Genomic DNA, 12248 nt, shown 5'->3' with positions numbered 1-12248 from the left:
AAGACTTGGAGAAATAAATGCTATTGCTCAAACTCTCATCTGTTTGTAATTTGGTTCTGCTTCTTAAGTTTGGTTCTGCCTCGTCAAGGGAACAACTGTTTATGGCAGTCTGCGAGCATTAGAAGTTGAAGTATTAATGTAATAACAGAATGCTTTGAGTAAATCTGGAAGCTGTCCCTTCTCAAGGGAACGTGGGAGAAAAATTTATCCTGACAGATGCTCAACCTGCCTGTAACCTTTACTGAGCCAAATATCTTCAATGTTTATCTACTGTTTTCCAGGCCCAAAGAGAGACAGGGAATCAAATGCAACTTTCAAAAAACATACAACTACAAGACCATGTCAAATTCTCAAAATTGTCAAGCTGGTTGCCATAAGTTAAAAATGTTTCCTTTCTGGCCACGCTCATTGAAATAATAAACACGCTTTGGCCATGTCGATTTGTTTACTTCTTTGACTTTGGGTTACTCCTATGGAGTAAGTCCCCTCTGCCACATCCAGGCCAAGCCACAAAGAGACCAAAATAGAAGCTAACATGGAGGGCAGCCGCATGAACAATGGGCATCACAATTACAGCGCAACTTGCCAGGGCCTGACCATGGCCCTGACCATACTCTACTGCTCCACTAGGCTAGAGGTGAGGAGAGTAGAGAAGCGCAGGCAGCAGAGCACAGTATATACAGCCATCTGCTGCACACATGGCCTGATATCTCAGCCTCGTACTTACTTAGGGCTGTGGTTCCTTCCCTGCCCTATCGAAGGAAAATAAACAGAGCTCCACAGAGCCTCCAAGTCAAATTGTCAACACCACATCACTAAAACACCTGATCACCCACTAATTACTCTACTGCTTGGAGGCGTGCCACACCCTGTCCCTGATTGTATATTTTGGAAGTCCTGTATATTTTCAAAAGCTTTCGAGTGAGTTCCCTCTGTTTTCCATTCCCAAGTCCACCACTTATGGGGTAGATTTGAAATAGAAATGTTGCCATCCCTAAATGCAGTTATTGAGTCAGTCTGCCTCCATCTTCACAAAATAAATAAACCAGTGTGACAGTATGAAGAACCAGCATTTTGTTTTAGCCAGTCTCCACCATGATACCCTCCCCTGCACTCCTCCGCCATGACTCCAGCCACCCCCTCCTCACCCTTTCTCTGCATTGACTACGATGGCTCTGGGTTTGTCGTGTTCGTCCCTCAGCACCACACCCACGGCGTCTCCGTCCAGGCGCTGGAGGTTGATAGTGTTGGTGGCCTCACAAGTCCAGTAGACAGTACGGCTGTAGGGGTCCAGGCTCAGGTCGTGGGGCTGCTTGTCAGGCTGCTGCTGGTGGGTGGGAGTGGTGGACACCACCACTGACGACTGGAACAGGATAAAGGATAAAGGAGAAACAGATACACGTCAGAGAAAAGGGGCCTACAACAGTGAAAGGTTTCACACTGTCAAAGTTATTTCCAGTGTTCATACAAATTCATTTGTGGCTGATGGCTGTACTTATGTCAGTCAAATTAAAGTGCTATAACTCCCTGTCATCACCTTGATACAGTAGCCTGCTCTATATGTAAACGGGAAGGTGATGAGCATTGTCTGTTGGAAATCACATGACATTATCTTAATTGTGCTATTGGTACATGCAGGTAACCATCTCTCACCTGTGTGCCGTCGTCGCGGGCCCTCCTGATGTTCTGCCGTCCGTCCACCCAGTAGACCAGGTGGTCCAGGGGGTCGTAGCTGATGGCCCGGACGTTGCGGAGGACGTGGATGGGCAGGATGATGTCGGGGCTCTGCTCCCCCAGGACCATGCGGTTGATGGAGGCCTTCTGGCTGAAGAGGAGGAAGCTAGAGGGGGCTAGAGAAAGAGGGGGGAGGTCAGCAGGCGCAATCCAAACACTAATCTCTCTCCCTTTTCTCCTACCAACCTCTCCATGGCTGTAATCAGCTTACTAGAATGCAGTAATCAGTGATCCCCTGAGGCCAGGGAAGTATGCAACAGTAAGAAAGAAAAGCAGACTCATGTAGAAAGACAGAGCCTTCATCCGCTGCCAAGTGCAGAGGAATGCTCAATCACAGCACAGCAACCTTTCTAACACTTGTGTCCACATCAGACCTCAGTGAAAGTCTGAGGTTTCCTCATGGCATGATTCAGACCGACATGTGTTTGGGGTTTTGCATGGCCGAGGGCTGTAGACAGACCTGCGTTTGATTTAGACAATACATCCATCTAGAGCGGGGGGAGGGATCGAGGGTAATATCGGGATTTAAAAGTTCAGCGAGGCCACACTGATTTTTTTGGGGGGACTGATTTGTTCATCAAATTTGCAGGCCAGAGAAAGGGCAGTCATTTGAAAACGTATAGGTCCATTCTCATTTCTACATAATTTCGATCTAGTTTTAGACGTTCAAGAGTGGCCTGGAGTTTTAACCCAAAATAATCACACCCTCGCACAAACTATGACTGTTCAATACTATAATTAATACAACACTGAACAAAACTACATTTTGTTTATTAAACCAAACAACCCCCAGCCAAGTGCCCGCACGCTCCCCATTTCTCAACTTACAGCTGCAGTTCCTGCCGTTGGAATCCAGGGTGTAGTGGGAGGCACAGCGGCACTGTGCGCCGGCGGGCGACGCCAGGCACAGGTGGGCACAGTTGCCGTTGTTCTGGGAGCAGTCGTTGGCACCGTCCTGGCGGGAGGAATGGAAGACCAGGATGTCCATGACATACTCCAGGTGTCCCTGGACCATGGTGCGGTTGAGGCCGCTGCGCTTGTCTGCCCGCTCGATGCTGCGCAGTTTCCAGTCTGTCCAGTAGATGTAGTCCCGGTACTGGGTCAGACCAAACGGGTGGAGGAGGTCATCAGCCACTATCTCCCTCCGCAGACCTGGGCGAAATATGATATGATTATCAATGTGGACTAATGACGATGTATTGGTGAGGGTATGTATGCTTTTAAACCAAATCTGATAGTAATATTGTACAGTAATATGATAGTGTATACTGATAATATACTTATTATGTATCATTAATTATAAACAGCAGAGGGGGTTGAAAAAGAGATTGATACGCTCCTTTTTTCATAGCCACTCATTCTGGGCTAATGAAGATTGATATTGCGGTCAACCACAGAAGAATTATGGATAGGGTAATATGCTCATCATTTATATTTTACTCATTTTAGCAGACACTCTTATCCAGAGCAACTTAAAGGAGCAATTAGGGTTAAGTGCCTTGCTCAAGAGCACATCAGCATATTTTTCACCTTGTTGGGTCGGGGATTCGAACCAGCGGCCTTTCAGTTACTGGCCCAACGCTCTTAACCACTAGACTATCTGCCACCCCATCATGTGCTGTTGTCATTAACATTACAGTGGTTGGAAAAGAGATTGACAACTGTATGTGTTTACCTTGCATGTTGGTTGACTCTATCATGCAGGTGTCCAGGTCGGTCCAGTACAGTCTCTGGTCGATGTAGTCGATGGTGAGGCCGTTGGCTCTGCCCACTTTGTCCACTAGGGTTACTATGTTGCTGCCGTCCATGTGGGCCCTGGCGATCCTGGGCTTGCCGCCCCACTCAGTCCAGTACATGTAGCTGAGGAGAGACAGACAAAGAGCTGCATTTTTATATCCCCCAAACACTTGATGCCAGCCAAGACCATGGCTGCATTCTTAAACTAATTCAATATGAACTAGTAAATTGGTAAAATGGCCATGGCCCCAAGTATGGGGACAATCACTGTGGAATAACGCAACACAGTGCTGTAGGAAACAATGCCGATGGTTGAAGCTACGTGGTAAAAATGCACCAGAAGCCACAGGCATGACTTTTGACAGCTCCAGGATATGACTTAATACTGCAGAGTGACATGTAGAAGCCGTGGCATGTTGGCACAAGCGTGTCGACTAACAACTCCTCACACGGAGGACAAGCCACAGTGCTGTGCCACTGACGCAACCTCTCATTACACTCACTGCCTGAGAAACTCACAGGGAAAAGATCATGTGCGGGGATTCACCCAGCCAGACAACTCTATCGGTACTGGTGAAGAGACATCAGTCTAGCCTGGTTTGAGCTGTTTGTACGGTCTTTACAACTCCTATGGTCACGGTCACACAATCGAAGTTGACAAGACAACACAAACAGATCGGCGACCAGGCTGATGTCAGTCAGACATGTCTATGAGTTGCGTCATGCAGATGGGACGAATCTCAGTCAGTCTTACCCATTGGCGGGGTCGAGGGCCAGGGAGCGAGGGTTATCCAGGTCCTTACACACCAGGACCTGCCGGTACTGTCCATCCAGCCGGGCCACCTCGATGCGGTTGGTCCCGGTGTCTGCCCAGTACACGTTCCTGCCCATCCAGTCCACTGCCATGCCCTCTGGGTAGTCCAGGCCAAACTCTATCACATGCTCCACAGAGCTGCCATTCATGAAAGCCCTGCTGATGGTCTGGGGAGGGAGAACAGGGGAGTAGGGTCAGACACTTGTACAACAGTCAGGCACAGAGCTCAATATGAATCAAAAAAGCCTGGAGCCTAAACAAACAAACACCCGATGGCTAATTCAACCCAAACGACAGAAAACAAACACCCAAAATTAGACATGGAAACCCTCAAATGAACAATGACTAGAATGACAGAGAAAAGGAGTCATCCTCACCTTGGTGCTGACATCAGTCCAGTAGATCCTGTTCTCAGAGACATCAAAGTCGAGGGCGGAGGCCTCCTTGACCCCGGTGAGGGGGATGGCCACGTCGTTGGAGTTTGTGCCGAGAGAGATGGAGCGGATATCAGCCCGGTTGGTGAAGAGCAGGAAAGCCTCCGGCACCACGCACGTCCTCATGTCACTGAGCAGCTCCAGGCCCATGGGACAGGCGCAGCGCAGACCCTGGGGCCGGTGGAAACACAGGTGGCTGCAGCCGCCGTTGTCCTCCGCACAGCCGTTCGTGCCTTTGAGAGAAAGAGAGACAGACGCGGTCAATTTATCTGCAGCAGACAGGGAGTTCTGGTCTCTAAGTGCTGCCAGTTGTGGATATCCATCCACGAGAATACATCTTATTAGAAAAAACATTTACTTGAGTATTCGTAATTTTTGTATACTACTAGAGAACTACTTCCATACTAAACAGCTGTGTACATCCTCATATCAAACATGAACATTCTATCCGTCTCCTACCGGAGGTCTCTGTGACTCTGGTGGCCTTGAGGCCCATAAGGTCAGGCAGCTGGTCGATGATGATCTCTCGGATGGCGTCGGTCTTGTGGACCCTCTCGATGCTCCGTCTCTGCCAGTCCGTCCAGTAGATGTAATCGCCCAGCAGTGTGAAGCCAAAGATGTGGGGCAGCTTGTCCTCCAGCAGGGTCACCCTGTTGGAGCCGTCCACGTCAATCACCTGAGGGAGGGCAAGTAGGAGGAGGGTTTCATATTAAAAATGGGCAACCCAAGCAGTAGCCTATGCCATGCATGAAAATAAACAGTTTGTTATTTCAGCGCACCTGGCGCAGTAGGGTGCTTTGCTCAAGGGCAAAACGGTAGGAACTGGCAACTAATAGGCATCCTAAGTCTGCCAAGTATGAGCAACAGAGTTTTTGATCCATCCTCAGGCTCTTATTCTGTTAGACAAGCATCCACTCACACCATAGATGCTGTAGGCATCAATATGAGTTATGCAATCTAGTACTTGATAACCTTGGGTAAATAAAATAAAAAACAGGTGTGAGCAGGTTACCGACACAGCTGGATACATTGCACTGTCAGTGACCCTCACATAATATTGGTTGAGAGTTCACCAAGCGCTTACTAATTTCAAGACTTTCTTGCTGTGTGTTTTAAAGTCAAATCATGGAGACATTTCAAACCAAGAAAACTCAATACATAACTGCAAACAGATAAACTATTGATTTTCATAGATTACCATTAACCATGGAGCATGACTGTGAATATCGCCATCTAGGAAAAACATATGTGGGAGACAGCACAAATAATCCTTATTTGTATCACGTTTAAATGAATAAATGTGACAGTATACGATTCCAGTCACAAGGGTTGCATTACAGAGAGAGGAAACTGAAGTAAACTGATATAGGGAGTGGTGCCAAAGCATGCCTCTGTCTTCTAAGGTGCAGTACGAGAGAGCTGAAACGGAGTGGGTTCCTTCCTGGGAAGTGAACTGTGCTTATTTCAGAAAAGACTGCAATTACATTCAACATAAATCCTAGACTACCCGGCATTACCATTATACAAAACTGTGCCTCTGAAAATGGAGCCATTTTTTATTTTAGCAAACTGGTGTCAGCTCCATATATGTCCGTCTGACTGAAAATTCTGCAGTGTGGCATCTTATGGCGGCCACTCCTACGTGACTTGGTGAGCATATTCTGCTCCAGGAGAAACTGAACGCTATGAAGATCAGCACTGTGTGTTTCTCCTCTTCTATTTCAGCTTGCATGGAGGTATCAGTAGGGCCACGTGGGTGTAATTCAGTCCATACAACCAACAAACCAACCGACCCTAGGTCTTTATTTTGGTGGGAGACAAATTGAAGTGGTTCAGACACAGAGTATTAAAAAAATGGTCTGCTCTGGATGAAAACAAGATGTCGTCCACAAGTACTTTACAAAACCCTATAGGAATTGAGCACAAAGGCACCAGTACACCTTCATGTCCTGTTCACAGCAGCAATTTAACATAATGGCAAGTTGTACTTATAAGATCTGGTGGTCTTACAGAGGACTTTGGATTGCTCGAGTGAAGACAAACTTAGGTCCTTTCAGCAGTTACCGGCTGATGTCTAAATACTATCTACACATTCAGACGGGTCTGCAAGTGACGGCCATATAAATTTGGAGTATTGTTTTGCCGAGACGGAGCTCTTCAAACAAAGACTTCCTGTACGATGTCGTTCCCATCTCGAGCCCTTCCTGTGTGGAGCAGAGCAGGGAGCGTGCAGATGGAGATTGGGCTGGGGCTGAGGCTGCTGCCAGGGGCTGCCTGCCCTGGAGGGGTGTCCACTTGATTCATTTCTGTAATTCAGTCCCTCGCTTCCTACAGCTGGTGGAGCGACTCACTGACTTCCTCCCTCTCTCCTAATATAAAGAAAAAACGGGCACATTGCAGGCAGCACAATATGAGAGGGACTGGCAGAATTTGACACCACAGAGAAATGGTGTCGCTTTTGAGGAAGAAAAGGTGAGATGGAGGATAATCCGGTTCACTAAACTGCTCTGACCACATGGCTGACAGAGAGACTAAAGGGGTGGATTAGGTTCACTTTACACACAGCATTCTTCATTTGGACATTTATACCCGTGTGGCAGTTAGGAGAAAGACTCCGTGTTTTCCCCGCCCCTGTTTCAGTAAAAAGATGAGAGATGGGGCTGGAGAAATGTAACCACTCAAATTCACAGACAGAGCTATGGATGCAAAGAATGGTTTTAACCATGTTGAGGCTATACAGTGTTGGTTTACATCTATAGTGTTTACAAACATTGGAGTAAAATAAGCTCATATTTTAAGTTCTGATGGGGTACGACAGTTGAACTAAGATCATGAGGAATTAATACGTTATATTCTTCAAGAATGGGTAACTATTAATTTATAAGTCCAAAAATGGATGTAGCAACTGCAGATTGCCCCTTTAAAAAGGGATAAGCACAACTCAAGCCAACCAATAAAACTCAGAGTGGAAAGTCTTAAAGGGGAACTAGTAAGCTGTTCAGAAAGGTTTGTTCTTTCACACCTCACTCCAACTTGTCTTTGAAGTTGAACTGTGTATTGAAGTGCAGTAACACTGAGGGGGAGAGGGTGGGCCATCTCTATGGGGCTCCACAAACAACAGGTTTCTATTGCAGCCCCAGCTAGCAGAGATATGATACCTCAACTCAACTTTCCTGGAAGCTTCACACAACTTGTGTGGTATTCCATGTTCCATGAATGTTATGATTCCCTGTTTGAAGGAGACGGATAGTTAAAAATGTTTTTCCGGTCTTTGGAATGTAAATATTTGTTATTCTGTAGTTAGGCCTTATTAGTGCATTATCTGTGTCCTAATTAAAATATGGATGACCAGTTATGCTTTGGAAGCAGACTTTTGACATTATTGTTATAACCCAATCTGTACAGAATATTGGGAGTGTGGTTGAACACAGGATGGGGTTGATCTTTGTCCTCGCATCGTTTCCTAGGAGTCAGGCATGAATTCTTTCCACTGGTGTAATTAGACATTTTATTGGATGGCATACCTTTCAAACATCTGTTTCCCCTTGCCTTTTCGCTTTCAGTGGACTACAGGACATTGTTCAGGCGCTCACCCGCGTATACCACCAAAATCCCAGCACTTTCACCAGCAATGGAGAAAATCTCTCCAACTCGGGGTAAATCCTCCCCTCTACCTTTCTCACAGTCTAATCCAGGTATGATTACTGCTCCAGAGTCACGGTCCTCCCCATCCATTCCACATACACCGCTCGCCTTGCAGCGCATCAAAGGATTAAGTACGCAGCTTGCCAATTTTTGGCCCTGGATTCCAGCGGCGCGGCCACACTTTCTCCAGGTTAACTCTTTCTGGGGCTGGCCTGGGAGTGGAGGGGAGAAAGGAAGGAAGAGGGGAAGGAGTGGGGGAGGGGAGGCCCTAGACAGCAGGCCCGGGTAAACGCATGGCTGCCAGTGCACACTGGACCCTCTGTGCTATTAAAAACGTGCCAGCTGCCTAGGTAAATTAGCCCAGAACAAACCTAAGCAGGCCTCTGAGGTCATTCAAACATATGCCATAGGGAGAAGAAAGTGTTGAAGGAATTGACCTCCCCTTCTACCAAAAAGGAAAAATCTTGCAAACACAAAATGGACTCAACACCCCAAACACACAACCTTTTTTTCTAAACCAAAATAATTGCAGGTAAAAGAAAGTTAGCAATACAACAAGTATAGTTTGTTTAAAAAAATAAGTTGGATCTGGATCTTATTAGGCGTAAAGTAGGCTAGATATAGAAATGTCCATTCCACTGGATTTAGGACCAACTGAGAAAACACAAAAAACCTGCATTTTGATGGCCCTTCTATCAGCAGGACTCTTTTCCATCCCTTGCAGAATTGATATATAAAACCCCTTTCTTGACAGAGGAAAACAAACAAAACACAAATCTCATCAGCAATTCAGAGAAAAAGTTCATGCTTGGCGGGCTTCAATGCCAGCAGATTGTAAATATCCTCTTTGCGCATTAGTGTCACTGAGATGCCATACAAATGTAATCTGTGGGCCGGGGCAGTGTGACGGAGGGCCGCATGGCCTCCAAAGACCAGTCTTTACTAGCTAGCCTAAAGCTGCCTGACCAACACAGAGGACAGGCCATTTCACTCCCACATCATATTACATTTACAAATCAGGAGTGACACATTTATTTCTTTCCACTTAGTCTCTGAATTATGAATCATAATTCCAATGGCCTTTTAAAGTGTTAAGCACTAGTTTATTCTAAAAAAGGCTATAAAGTCAGTGTCCTGCAGAAGCAAGATATATTTGTAGTAGTGCGACCTGGAATGTGTTTTCCTGGGTTTGTTGCAGTGTTTATACCTGCCCATCATATCATTGGCTCAACTTTGGGATCACCATCAAGATGCACATACAAACCTGGTGGACTGCATTACATGGAGAAGTCTAGAAGAATTGCACAAATGAAATCTCCACATGAGCCCCCCCCCCCCCCTTTTACCTGCCAGATTTGACCAATTACCCCACTCCCGAATACAGCCCCCCTCAGGCCGCTTCACACGAAACAACCTCCCTATTCACCATAGGCTTTGAAATATAGGGTTTCGCTTGAGGTTTGGCCAGATCTTCTGAGGGCCCGACTCAGCAACAAATTATATTATATTTTTATCTGCTGTTCTCTACGTAAAGGCCAAGAACAGCGCTGCCTTCATTCAAACAGAATGTTCATACTGCTTTTCTTTCCCCCTCCAATCCCCCATTCCCCCCACACACACACACACCATCTCAATGTTCCATGCACTTCCCCAACCCCCTTCAGTTCCTTTTCAAGCCTCCCTCTCTCTTTACCTTCTCTCGCTCTCCCTCCTGAGGGTCGACCAATTCCACAGGAAATAAGCAGGAAAGGAGGAGAAATGCTATATTTCTCAAATAACATTCAAACTATGTCACCCAATATACGAAGTTGTGCTTCTGTTTGAAGCTTTAAACAATGTTTGGTTTAAAGACAACTATTGGTCATATGATCAAATTCTCCTAAAATATTTAAATCTGAACATGTTTTACTTCCTTGCTTATACATGTTGATGTTAGTCTTCACAGATCAATCTTAAAAACAAAAATGGTGGATGTCTGTATGTGTCCTTTTCACAAAATATCTCAATAGAAAAATTAAAACATCAACATTCTTCTGCAATTCAAATGTCTAGTATCATAATTGGAGACTTCCTCTGGAACGCAACATGAGTAATGGATGTAGAACACAAATCAAATGTTATTTGTCACATGATTTGTAAAGAACCGGTGTAGACTAACAGTGAAATGCTTACTTATTGGCCCTTCCCAACAACGCAGAGAGGAAATAATAACACAAGGAATAAATACACAATGAGTAACAACTTGGCTATACACACGGGGTACCAGTATCGAGTCAATGTGGAGGAGTAAGAGGTAATTGAGGGAAAAAAGTATTTGATCCCCTGCTGATTTTGTACGTTTGCCCACTGACAAATAAATTCAGTCTATAATTTTAAATGGTAGGTTTATTTGAACAGTGAGAGACAGAATAACAAAAAAATCCAGAAAAACGCATGTCAAAAATGTTAGAAATTGATTTGCATTTTAAATGAGGGAAAGAAGTATTTGACCCCCTTTCAATCAGAAGGATTTCTGGCTCCCAGGTGTCTTTTATACAGGTAACGAGCTGAGATTAGGAGCACACTCTTAAAGGGAGTGCTCCTAATCTCACCTTGTTACCAGTATAAAAGACACCTTTCCACAGAAGCAATCAATCAATCAATCAGATTCCAAACTCTCCACCATGGCCAAGACCAAAGAGCTCTCCAAGGATGTCAGGGACAAGATTGTAGACCTACACAAGGCTGGAATGGGCTACAAGATCATCGCCAAGCAGCTTGGTGAGAAGGTGACAACAGTTGGTGCGATTATTGGCAAATGGAACAAACACAAAATAACTGTCAATCTCCCTCGGCCTGGGGCTCCATGCAAGATCTCACCTTGTGGAGTTGCAATGATCATGAGAACGGTGAGGAATCAGCCCAGAACTACACGGGAGGATCTTGTCAATGATCTCAAGGCAGCTGGGACCATAGTCACCAAGAAAACAATTGGTAACACACTACGCCGTGAAGGACTGAAATCCTGCAGCGCCCGCAAGGTCCCCCCTGCTCAAGAAAGCACATATACATGCCCGTCTGAAGTTTGCCAATGAACATCTGAATGATTCAGAGGAGAACTGGGTGAAAGTGTTGTGGTCAGATGAGACCAAAATGGAGCTCTTTGGCATCAACTCAACTCGCCGTGTTTGGAGGAGGAGGAATGCTGCCTATGACCCCAAGAACACCATCCCCACCGTCAAACATGGAGGTGGAAACATTATGCTTTGGGGGTGTTTTTCTGCTAAGGGGACAGGACAACTTCACTGCATCAAAGGGACGATGGACGGGGCCATGTACCGTCAAATCTTGGGTGAGAACCTCCTTCCCTCAGCCAGGGCATTGAAAATGGGTCGTGGATGGGTATTCCAGCATGACAATGACCCAAAACAACAAAGGAGTGGCTCAAGAAGAAGCACATTAAGGTCCTGGAGTGGCCTAGCCAGTCTCCAGACCTTAATCCCATAGAAAATCTGTGGAGGGAGCTGAAGCTTCGAGTTGCCAAACGTCAGCCTCGAAACCTTAATAACTTGGAGAAGATCTGCAAAGAGGAGTGGGACAAAATCCCTCCTGAGATGTGTGCAAACCTGGTGGCCAACTACAAGAAACGTCTGACCTCTGTGATTGCCAACAAGGGTTTTGCCACCAAGTACTAAGTCATGTTTTGCAGAGGGGTCAAATACTTATTTCCCTCATTAAAATGCAAATCAATTTATTTACATTTACGTCATTTAGCAGACGCTCTTATCCAGAGCGACTTACAGTTAGTGCATACATTATTCTTTTTTATTTTCATACTGGCCCCCCCGTGGGAATCGAACCCACAACCCTGGCGTTGCAAACGCCATGCTCTACCAACTGAGCTA

At 45.8% G+C, this 12248-nt stretch overlaps 1 protein-coding gene across 2 annotated transcripts in view; it reads right to left on the bottom strand.

Moving 5' to 3' along the window:
• Positions 1-12248, bottom strand: part of LOC121531755 (low-density lipoprotein receptor-related protein 5-like) — a 53506-nt gene that overhangs the window by 7378 nt on the left and 33880 nt on the right. For both annotated transcript variants that reach the window (XM_045227154.1, XM_041837183.2), the window contains exons 9-15: positions 5179-5395; positions 4663-4952; positions 4226-4452; positions 3410-3594; positions 2563-2886; positions 1654-1850; positions 1149-1363 (exon numbers count right to left, since the gene is read on the bottom strand). In XM_045227154.1, the coding sequence (XP_045083089.1) occupies positions 1149-1363; positions 1654-1850; positions 2563-2886; positions 3410-3594; positions 4226-4452; positions 4663-4952; positions 5179-5395 (1655 nt within the window). The remainder of the gene's footprint in view (positions 1-1148; positions 1364-1653; positions 1851-2562; positions 2887-3409; positions 3595-4225; positions 4453-4662; positions 4953-5178; positions 5396-12248) is intronic.

The sequence above is a fragment of the Coregonus clupeaformis genome, chromosome 19, assembly GCF_020615455.1.
Source record: "Coregonus clupeaformis isolate EN_2021a chromosome 19, ASM2061545v1, whole genome shotgun sequence".
Lineage (NCBI taxonomy): Eukaryota > Metazoa > Chordata > Actinopteri > Salmoniformes > Salmonidae > Coregonus > Coregonus clupeaformis.
The sequence above is the reverse complement of the archived record's forward strand: the minus strand, read 5'-3'. Positions and strand labels throughout refer to the sequence as shown.